Consider the following 12,313-nt stretch of genomic DNA (forward strand, 5'->3'; position numbering starts at 1 on the left):
CCCTCAGCCCATTTTCACTCTCTCTCTCTAAAATAAATAGATAAATCTTTAAAAAGAAAAAGAAAAAAAAGTGCCTCCCTGCCAAGACTCAGAGAGTTAATGCAAGCATTTATAAACATAAAAATGAGGTTAAGATGCTGGCTAGCCAAATAAAAAACAAAAATAAAACGCATGTCCAACACAACCTCTCAGGATTATTATAGTTGGTGACTTCCTCCTCGAATTATTTTTTTCTTAAGTTTCCATGACATTGTATTCTTTTTCTCCTATCTCTTATGATCACTACTTCTCAGTCTCCTCTTCCTCCTTTACCTGATTTCTGAATGATGGCATTCATTCCTCACAGCTTGGTACTGGATTTTCTTTCCATTGTTTACTTAATATTTGTGTTTTTCTTCCTTTGTTCCCTAACTCTATTCACTGCTGCTCCTCTATCTAGCTATTTGTCCTGGGATTTTGACCTGCATGGACTGCATCACCTGGGTTCTCTTGTCTTCTCTTGACTTTCAGTTGGGGTTGGTCAATGGGATACACATCACTAGGATATTAGAGGAGAGAGGAATACTTCATTTATTTCTCCCATTCCTTCCTGGCTTTGGCATTCTGTCAGTGGCTAGGTTACTTTCAACTCTAGCTCCTGTGAGGTGTCCCTTTTCCAACAGCTCCAGCTCTCAACTGGACTCTCAACTTGACATTATTTCTTTCCTTTAACCTTTCAGGTCTAAGGGCAATAACCACTTCCTACTGTTGATAGTCTCTGGATTCCCCCAACATTCCATTTTGGCTGTCTGAACCCTGTCTATTTCAGTAAATATTGTCTTCAAAATTCAAAAGTAGAGTTTTTCATCTACTTTCTAACATGACTGATTAAGTACACTTTAATATGTTGATGACTCTCACATTTATATCTGACCTCCTCTCTGAGCTCTAGGCCAGAATATTTAATTGCCTACTTAACATCTTCACATGAATATTATAACTTGGTCCATAAAATTTGGGTTTCCTTCAGTGTTTGCTTTTTTAGTGATGGGCACTATGATGCACCAAGTTAGAAACTTGCACAAGTTAGAAACTTGTAAGTTATCCTTGACATCCTTCTCCCTCCTGTCCCTCCCATAATCAAGTATCAAGTCCTATAAAAGCTACCTCCTAAATACTACTATACCCACCCACTTCTTTCCATTTGCACGTCACTAGTCTAGTCCAAACCATGAACATATGTAACCTGGAATACTGCAATAAATAGTCTTATTAGTCTCCTGTATCTACTCTTGCTCCTTTCAATCCATTTTCTATAATGAAGCCAGAGGAAGTCCTTTAAAAACGTAAAATTGGATAATGTCCCTCAATAGGTCCTACTATCTTCAGATAATGCTCAACATCCTTAATATGTCTTTCAACATGCACCATGTTGGTTGAGCCACCATGTGGTTCCTGTATACCACAACAGTATCAAACTGTATTAGTTTACAGCTTGCCTTTTGTTTACATTAGTCACCTTTTGATGAATATTTGGGATGTTTCCATTTTGGGACTATTACAAAGATAAGTGCTATGACTATGCATGGGCAAGTTTTGTGTGGACATATGTTTTCACTTCTCTTTGCTAAGAGTAGAAGGGCTAGGTCCTATGATAGGTGTTATTTTTAATGTTTTATGATACTGCCAATTCCAAAATTGACATCCTAATAGTATTAAGTGTTCTGATCCATGAACATAGTACATATCCCACTTATTTAGGTGTACTTTAATTTTTGTCAGAAATGCTTTATAATTTTCAGCATGTAGGTTTCCCCTTTGGTTAAATTATCTCATTTTGGCACTATCATATGTATTGTTTTTTAAATGTCACTTTCTGAATGTTCATTGTTAGCATATAGAAATTCAATTCAAATTTGTGTATTGATCTAACATCCTGCAACTTTGTTAATTTTACTTATTTTTTTGTAGATTCTTAAAGATTTTCTACATAGATGATCATGTTATTTATGAATAAAGATAGTTTTATTTCTTCCATTTCTTTCTGGGTTGGTTTTATTTCTTTTCATTACCTTGTGAGGGTAATAAGAAGCTTATTGCATTAATTAGAACCTCTAGTACAGTGTTGAGTGTGTCATTTAAATGTAAGAGAGTAATACAGATATCTGGAGGCATATGAGGCCTCAGAAGGCTTGTCTCACAAATGCCTACTTTGGAAATGCTCTTTGGAGGAAGTATTGAAATAATAATAGAAGCAAATTCTAGAGATTCTATAAAGGATATTGAAAGTAATAATGATCAGATAGCTTAATTAAGGTTACTACTCAAAAAAGATGCAATGGTAATAAAAAAGAAAGTAATGCATAAAAACTAAAAGTTGGGGCACCTGGATGGCACAGTGGGTTAAGCATCTGACTCTTGGTTTCTGCTCAGGTTGTGATCTCAAGATGTGAGATTGAGACTTATGACAGGCTCTGTGCTCAGTGCAGACTGCCTGGATTTTCTTTCATTCCATATACCCCTCCCCACCATAATTTTTCTTTCCCTTTCTCTAAAATAAATAAATAACTAAAAAAAAAAGAACTTTATAAATTAAAAAAAAACAGTAATAACTAACTAGAGAATAAAATAAAAAATAATACAGAAGGCCTTTATTAAGGGGCAATACTGCATATTGATAAGAACAAAGAATATTGAGTTTGGCTGCTTTCATATCTCTGAGACAATGAAAGTGACAATCTCTCAGTGCTTCGGAACGTATGTGAGTATGTATTTTTTTTTTTAAATTGAAGCATAGTTGGCCTCAGTTTCTTCATGTACAAAATAAGGATCATAATTATATATATCTTATAAGATTATAAAGATTAAATGAGTTAATATAGTTAAACACTTACTTTGGTACCTGGTACATACTTAACATTATATAAATCTTTGCCATCTATATGGAGCTGTTCTATAATAGCACAATAAAGATGATAAGAAAAAATATTTCATCTCTTATATTGGTTAACTACAATGATAAGATACGAATTTTCTTCTAATATATCTATAAAAGCAAGGTAACTCAATGACAATTCAAGCTTTCATTATGTTTTTAGAGAAACTTAGCAAATCTAATCTCAAATGTATGTAGTAGAAGTATAAAGAAGGGGGACTTTCCCTATTAAATATGAAGACACATTACAAAGTCATAGAATAAGAACAGTGTGATAATACAAACAGACCAAGGGACACCCAATTTTTTTCTGTAAAAGGGCCAGAGAGTAAATATTTTAGATTTTGTAAGGACATTGGTCTTTGTTGCACCCACTCAACTGTGATTTGTGATGCAAAAGCGCTATTTTTAAACAAATGACTGTGGCTATGTGCCCATACAACTAATTTATGGATACTGAAATTTAAGTTTCATGTCATTTTCACATGTGACAAAATCTTCGCCTTCTTTTTATTTTTTCTACCATTAAAAATGTAAAAACCATTCTTAGTTCATGGGCCATACAAATATATATCCATTTGGTTCATCAGGTGTAGTCTGCTGATACCCAGAATGGACAACTGATACAGGCCATGTATAAACGAGAACTTAAATAGAGTTGGTTGGATGTTTTCTATTTGTGTTTTGAGATCCAGTCTCTGTCCTTCTCCACCCCACACCATGCTCCAGTGGGCTCCCTCACCGTCTAGCTGTTGGTCAGTGACATACCAAGGGGAGGAAGATGGGAGAGAGCCTACTCTTGGTATAGGCAGAAAGGGAGTGTATTGTCATTAGTGAATTTTTAAAGGAATAATAAAACTTTTTGTTATCATCATCATATACTGGCAACTCTACACAATGTCAGTGATAAAACAGTCCTCCCCATTAGTGCTACTATTATCACCCTTATTTAGTTGAGTTTGGCTAATGGGACATCCTGGCAGGGGGCTGGGGTCAGGAGGACACTGAAATCTCCAGCAGATTCAGGATGCTATGTAAGCTACCTTGTTATTTGCCCCTTGTGACTGAGCAATGATAATAGCCAATAATAAAAGAGGGATCTGTGGCTGGTAGAGATGCTCTATAGGCCCTCTGATAACCTCTCCATAGCAAATCACAGCTTGTATCTATAAGATTTTGAAGATAAGCCATGCCTTCCTTTGTGACATGTAATTTTCCATCTGGAAGGTGGTTCTAGGCTTGCTCTGGTTGAAACTGAATAACCAACCCTGAGACATCAAATGACTATGTTGCCCTGAACTGCCTATTATGAACTAGGTGATGATATGTGATCCACTGAGTCATAGAATTGGATGTGCAGCAGCAGTATTCTCCTAAACGGAGATGACATATATTGAGACTGGGCCCTACCAGGTCCAGAAAGTGCAAACAAAATATGCAAGCAGCATGGGACGACTGAGTGGCTTACTGGTTGAGCGTCTGTCTTTGGCTCAGGGTGTGATCCTGGATTCCCGGGTTCGAGTCCCACATCGGGCTTCCTGCATGAAGCCTGCTTCTCTGCCTCTCTGCCTCTCTCTCTCTCTCTCTCTCTCTCTCTGTGTGTGTCTGTCTCTCATGAATAAATAAATAAAATCTTAAAAGAAAAATCCAAGCAGCCAATTAAGATTTCCATGATAGCTGCTCAACTGTTCCTTAAGCCTAGAGAACTCCCTGACCAGTTAATGGAGGAGGGAAAAGCTCAGACCTGATTTATAGATAGATCTGCGTTGAATGTCAACATCAGCTAGAAGTGCCAGACTTTAATGAAATGTGCTAGACTTTAATGAAAAGTGCTAGACTTTTCAGACTTTAATGCAGCTGCTGCATTAAAGTCTGAAAAAGATCATTAAAGGGAAATCTTCCAGTGGGCACAACCTGGGGCAAACCACATACAGGGCAATCCATACATCCATGTCCAGCTATGTGCAACCAAACAGCCCTGGTTGATACTCCAGAGTCCTAACTGCAGTTTGGAATAGCCCCGAGTGTGCAAATAGTCTTGGCATCTAGTCTTTAGTCCCCTTCAAGCTTGCCCGTTTCATGTAGAACCAGAGACTCAATTTTATGCATAAGCCATCACCCACACAGCCAATAAAAACAGTGTGGTAGATTCTAGGAATAGGGCTTAGAGTGGCATCAAATGAAATCAGTATCTTATTTATGTTGATTATTTTCTGTATTGTCTTTCTCTTTGCCATTAAGTTACTGTCCGTTAAATATGATGTAACTATTGAAGAAAGGTGTAGAGTTGCTAGAAAATATCTATTATCTGGCTAGAAACTAGCAGCACATAATAGTCACTTGCCACATTGCTGTTTTTATGCATAAAAACAATTCATGTTTTGGTAATCTAAATCAATTTTCTTATTCCATGGAATTTTCATCCTTCATAGGGGGAACTCCATGTGTCACATATTGCCAGAAAAAAAGTAGTTTGTTACATAAACCATTAAATAAACTGATATAAAAAGTAATTGATAACTTTGACCGGTCACTAATCTGATGATTACCTAATACACTGAATTATCTGAAATTCTTATTAAACACATATGTACAGGACCCTGGTTTCTACTATCCATATCTGGAATGAATAGGGATTAGCAGTATTAGCCAGACAAGAAATGATTCCCTCTTCCTGGCAATTAAGTAAATCTGTTGGCTATTAGTAGTATTTACAATTCACTTTTTAAACCTTATGAACTACTAGGTACATCTACATCCACACCACCTCCATGATCAAGCTTGTGTTCAGCAGCAAGAATTGTGATGTTTTGAAACGTGTTTTCCTTGTTTCAACTCTCAAAAGCTTATCCAAAGTAATAAGGTAAAATTTACTACAACATTTCCCAGTAAAACTTAATCCACAAAAATACAGACTCTCAGACCAATTCAATATGTTTTATTGTTATATTTTTAAAAATCCGCAACCCCATTTTAAGACTAGTACATGGTGAGTCTGGAGAGCAAAGTGAGAATGAGGGTCCAGTGCATAAACACTCTTAAACACTAAGATCTCAAATGAAAGAGACTCTTCTTTCAAGCATACTGATGTTTATGGCAGACAGAAGTCTATAAAATATCTGCTTTAATTGAAAACATCAGACTGCTGTCAAAGTTTTCTAGATTTTAACCCGATGTGCTGATATTCTGACATATTGCCTCCAAAATAAATAGAAACCATGTTTAGACTCCTTAAAAATATTCATCTTTTCAGATAGAATCTGGCTGTATTACTTCTGAAATAACTAAACTATCTCATACTTTAATTAATTATTTTTTTTCAAAGAGATATCTTATCATAGTAAAAGACAAACATTAGTTTGGGTTTGGGCTTAGGTACAGCACCAAGTTCCATTTAAATAAACAACTAGGATTGATTTAGTATTTAAGAAAAGAAAAACAGGACTACAGGTAACCACATCCAAATAGCAGAAATCTAAAAGGGTAAATATTACAGGGTTCTTGAAAGTACGTGGTTTATTATTCTAATATTTCAAGTGAAGATACAACGTGAGATGAAAAATATCTGGATTATGAGGACTTTAGGGAAGGAAAAAGGATAGGTGGCTAAACGAAGACAAAAATGGTTTTTAAAGTTCTGATCCAAATAAATAAGATAAGCACTTGCATAAAAATCAGAGAGAAGCTATATCATTGCATCACTACTAGATGAATACACAGAAGATATTCACACAATTTTAAGAAAATACTGAGGCTGTAAAAGTAAAGGGAAAATGAATTTTGGCAGGATTCCATTGAGTGACTGCCAAGCCTTAAATGTTCCAAAGGTGGCTTAGGATGTTTGATGAACTTAAGACACAGCCAGGTGATGTCGTCCCTAAAAATTTGCTTCTTATTTATAAGCTTTTATTTGTGCACAAATGACATGTATTATTTATAATATGGGTTTTTTGATGCAAAATATCCCAGAGAATGTACTCATTGACATTCCCTAAAGATCATAAACACAATTCCAAAACAACTATTAAAACAGTGGTTGGCTAATCTGAGTCAATATCAAAACTAAGAAAGCCAAAATATGTGTGGTCTAGTAAACAGATGCTTATAAATAAGACAGGAAAAGTAAAGAGAGATTCATTCTACTCACAGGAACTCCCTGGTTTCCTGGTAGCCCAGCTTTTCCAGAGTTTCCTGAAAGGCCATCAGCTCCATGGTATCCTTGAATGCCTTTTGGCCCGGGTAGGCCAGGAAGACCCTGGTAATCAAAAATTACATAGATTATAGAGAGACGCTGTACAAATGTTTAAATGACAAATACCTTTATATTTGGGAAAGGGATGTTTACATTTTTAATACCATGTCCCAGGAGAAATTTTCCTGTTTCCTTTTTGGATTCAGGTAACTGTCTTTAAAAGTTCCCTAAACAGAAGTGCTGAGCTAACTAAAATATAAACTTTTCAGCGACAGTATAATTCTCTGCTATCTTTCACTGTGCTGGCCTCTGCTCTATCCAGCTCGGGAGAAAAGTCAGCTATATGTACCTGTCAGCTTAGGATATAGCTATCCTTCACCATCTTGCAAAACCTCATGTCCTATTATTTTCTCAAGAAACAAATTATGGTTCTCTTTGTTGCCACATTGAACTAGATAATTATATGAGTGCTTAAAGGTCTGAACATTTTGTTTCTACTCTTGAGCAAGTGGATTTTATCTGTATGAATCTCTGATCTGAATGTGCTTATAATAATTTATGTTCATGTTCTCTTCTTTTTTTGAACCAACCCAGGCTACCCCAAGTAGGCATCTAGCCCTTGGCTACAGAAGACCAGCAGGAAGTAAGGCTCTGCTAATAAGCCAGTCAACACATATTTGCTTAGCTAGAGAAACTGATGGGGAAGGTAAAATTAATCTTTGTTCTGTGATGAAATGATTTAAAACATTTTCTTCTAAGACATTCTGTTCTATTTGCCAGGAAACCGAGAGGCTGTGTCCTTCAATTACAATCCAGCTCCTGCTTTTTATTCATGCTTGAGGATCTCTGACCCTTGTCACCAATCATTCAGTCATATGCCATGTGCTCTGTTTTCAGTGGTTCATAATCAGAGAGTAGCATGAGTCCACAGAGAGAGCTCCATAACACCGGAAACCAGCAGCCTTCAATTGCAGAGACTTATATTTAAACAGCACAAGCTTGGTTTTGAACTAATGGTCATATTTTGTTCCCTCTGTGTTCCAGCTTGAGCTTAAATTTTTTTTTTTGAAGACAAGCTGATTTATCCAACACTTGTCATAATTGGCTCCAAACTCTCTGCTTGCTGAAACTGCCAATTCTATTTAGAAAAACAAGAAAGATGAAAAGGGCCTGTTACTTACAGGAATCCCAGGTTTTCCAGAAGGACCAGGAGCTCCTTTTTTCCCCTTAGGACCCTAAAAATGTGAAGCATAGCTGTCACTAAATGGTAATAACGTTAACTAAGCTGAAGGCATAGAAAATATAGAAAAGAACCCTGAAAAAAAAAAAAAAAAAAAAAAGAGAACCCTGAGACCAGGATAATGAACCAGTCCTGCCACTGGCTGGCTGTACATCACTGAGATTGCCATTTAACTTTCCAGGGAGCTATTTTCTTTATCTGAAAATGAGAGAATTTGACCAGATAATTCATGAATTTCCATCTAGCTCCAAATTAAATCTTAGCTCTAAAAGGGAACTAAATATTATTTAATAAATGTCCACGTTTTCAGACTGGACCTTTGTCTTCCTATTGAAAGTGGCTAAGTGCTTTACTAATTTCATAAACATTTATTGGCTATTTTGTATCAAGCGCTCTGTTATGTGCTGGTAATGCAAAGTCAAAGTTACTGATCTCAAGTCACAGTGTGGTAAGGGACATGAACCGATAGCCTAAAATGTGCTTATCTGGAAGCATGGAGAAGAACATACTTGTGAATCAAAGAAAAGATATTTATTTCCCACGGAACTCTTTGTTTTTCCATGTGTGAGAGGTTTTAAATCATAATTGATTCAGCAGTAACTGGTCTGCCAGGATAGTTAGGAACTTTGCCCTTGTGAATCATGCCATTATCCTGATGATATCCTAAAATTATTTAAAAAGAAAAATGTGGAAAAGAGTGACCTAGTTCACAAATCAGAAAAAGAAGCATATTGTCATTACCAGACACATTTCTCAGAAGTCATCGAAAGTTCTCACAAACAATAATTCCACCAAAATGGGATGTTGTTATTAAAATTTGAAGATAAATTATGCCAAAGATTCAAGTTGACAATAACAAAATAAATAATTTTATAACATATTATATCCACTGAAAATGATCTTAACATTTTAAGAAGAAATAATATATTCAGTCATTAGAAAAAAAGGACATTTTCTGTAAGAGATTAGAAATCCAATTTTGTTAGAATTTGATAATGGGGATTATATGGAATAAGAGTTTTACCTCCAGCTTGGAAAACTATTTTACTTGCCTTAAAAAATCACTAATGTAAAGTCATTCTAAAAGTAAGGAAACCAGGAAATGAAACAGTAGATGATATGACTTTAGTTGAAGAAGATGCAATTCCTGGAATAATATCTCTAAAAATAAATATACCTTTAGAACAAAATAAAGAAGTAAAATAAATAAGATTTTAATATTAAAAATTGATTTCACTTATCTCTAATAGCATTAATTAAATAGTATATGAACTGTGATAATATCAAATATGTAACCAGAATGTTTTTTTCCTTTACAGTATTTGTTTTTATGTAAAGTGCTAATCTGTTCTAGATTTTAGATTTTCAAAATAGGTATTTCCTTAGCTTATGAATTTCAAATAGTCCTCTGAAACTCATGGTGGGGTAATAATTGGAGAAGGATATAATATTTTGAGAAGAATATATTTTTAAATACAAAAGCCTGATTTTTAAATATTTAAAGTCAAAACAAGATGACAACACTTGGACAAGATCCACCTGGCCACTAAAGGTCTCCATAGTGAATAATTCATGGTCAATGATTATTCTTGTAGAATTATGACTGTGTTTATATTTGATTATCAAAAACCAAGGTCACAAAGGATTCAAGTCATATAATTTGCCCTAAAGAACAGATTTAGAATTATAATAGTATAAGAGAAAATTTTTCCTATTTGAGGAGATATAAAGATCTTTAAGTTGGAGAAAGGTAAGAAGAGAAGTAGAAGAGAAGCAAGATTGTTCGACACTAACAGGAATCTCTGAGAAGGGCCCTTTACACCTCACTCTGCCCTCAAGTCCTGGGGTGGGTAGAAGCAATAATTCTCTCAGATAAGTGAGGGGATTTGGGAGACTGAAGTCTTCATTTAGAAGTCCACATAAACTGCACTGAGTATCAGCAGTAGAGTAGAAATTTCTACATGAGATGTCTAGGTCTGTGGGCTTGAGAAAGTCTGAGTCTCCCAAGCACAGGGCATGGTATAGGGATTAGCAGAATGTATTTCCACATGGCCAAGAACAGAAACATATAGCCCTTAAGGGCCCATATAAGGAGACTTTGTGCCTTTTCTGTACTCAGAAAATGGCTGTACATTCCAGCATGAATTAAAGAACTTCTGCAAGGAAGGCCAAGGTAGATGTCAACATAGTGGGATGATGGCAGCTGGGAATCTAAATGGATGATGTGCATTTCGGTGTATACTAGTGTAAATAGATGACTAAAGACCAAACTCACATCCGATTCCTCTTCCCTACCACTGCCACCCAGAATATATCTGCAAAACTGACAAGAAAGTGAATAGGGAAAACTCTAAATCAAATGTAGGATATTTGTGTGGATGGAATTAAAGGCACTCAGTTGATTAGATTTCCACCAATTAGATTTCTTTTTTTTTTTTCTTTTTTTTTCCAATTAGATTTCTATCACGAAGCAGAATGGGCACATGTGCACTCAGGACAGATGTTAAGTTCCATTATAAAAAGCATATAAAAAACAAAGTCATATTTTTAGTATACCTGAGTTTATGTCTTCTGGTTCAGACATACTACACATGTAAATCAGGGTTTTACTCCAATGTTCATATAATGAAATAAAAACAAAGAGATTCACAAATCATCACAGATTGATTACATTTTGGGATGCCTATTATGTTGGGGATTGTTTCAGAAAAGTTAAATGTTGTGTCATGAAATCTACATGCATGGGTTTATAATCATGAAAATTAGAATGTTATTCAGACTTGGATGGGCGTCAGGAAGCAGCTCCCAATAGAATAACACAAAACGGAAAGTATGACTATAAAAATTACTTTCAAAGTATATTTTGCTACTTGGAATAGGACAATTGCAGCAAAATCGGTCTACTGAAGACAAAAAGTGCTTAGCAAATAACAAAAATATAGTCTCTGCTGTTTTGAGATGTTCAATTCAGGAAAGATTTCCTTATTACAATTATTGTCATCATACTAAAAGGAAGTAGGTCAGTTAGGAAAAAAACACAGTCTTACAATGGAGATTTTAGATGTATCAAGATCATCAAAGTGTAGAACATTGATTCTTTAAAAAATTGTACATTAAAAAAAATCTCAAAATGGAATTGTTGGCTTATAACTCAATTAAGAGCCAAACATTACTAAACCTTAGTCCTATGTAGAGGTATTCTATTTCAATAGGAAATTACAGATTTGGGCCAAAGACAAAGAAAAAAAATTGTCATATAAGGTGTTGGTACATGATTGGGTTGCTATCATAAGAATGAAAAGAAGTTACTCCTTAACCAATACCCAGGATTCAAGTATAGTAAAGTTAGAAGTATTCTAATGCTACTTTCAAACTTAATTTATTCATATTATTTTATTGAAATATTAAGTACCCCATAAATCAACAAACAGACTTTTCTGTTTTCATAATAGGAAAGGCAAATGAATTTTACATGTAGTCTTTAGAGTGAGCATAAAATTGTGCTTTCTCTTTTGTCTGGCTATCTTTGAAAAAGAATGCTCCCTTTGAAATGAGATCAATTTAAAACAGCTTTCCAGTCATCGGGATGATACCAATTCACAGGCTCCTAGGGAAGGTAGTCTAATTCTTTTTTTAAAATTTTATTTAATTATTTAATTAATTAATTATTTATTTACTTGTTTATTTTTAATTCTTTTGATAATGGACATTTAACAATGTATCATTATAGTCCAAACTCTTGTTTGTTTTTATTTAAATGAAGCTGAAAGACAGTTATCTCAACATTTAGCTAGTTCTAACTTTGTTAGGATAGCTTTACAATATAAACAGATTTAGAGTTAGGCAATAATTACTCTTTCTTCCTTTTTTTAACCAAGAAACTTCAATTCACTAAAATCTGGAATTTTGTTTTGGAAGAAAAATAAGATTTTTGGCTTGAGTCTTAGTCTTTGAAAGCCATTATAGG

General features: G+C 34.8%; 1 protein-coding gene across 6 annotated transcripts in view; it reads right to left on the reverse strand.

Annotated features, from left to right (window-relative positions):
* The window catches only part of COL24A1 (collagen type XXIV alpha 1 chain), a 387,541-nt gene that overhangs the window by 57,554 nt on the left and 317,674 nt on the right, over window positions 1–12,313 (reverse strand). For all 6 annotated transcript variants that reach the window (XM_072834343.1, XM_072834342.1, XM_072834338.1 and 3 more), the window contains 2 exons: window positions 8,288–8,341; window positions 7,062–7,169 (listed from right to left, as the gene is read on the reverse strand). In XM_072834343.1, the coding sequence (XP_072690444.1) occupies window positions 7,062–7,169; window positions 8,288–8,341 (162 nt within the window). The remainder of the gene's footprint in view (window positions 1–7,061; window positions 7,170–8,287; window positions 8,342–12,313) is intronic.

The sequence above is a fragment of the Canis lupus genome, chromosome 8, assembly GCF_048164855.1.
Source record: "Canis lupus baileyi chromosome 8, mCanLup2.hap1, whole genome shotgun sequence".
NCBI lineage: Eukaryota > Metazoa > Chordata > Mammalia > Carnivora > Canidae > Canis > Canis lupus.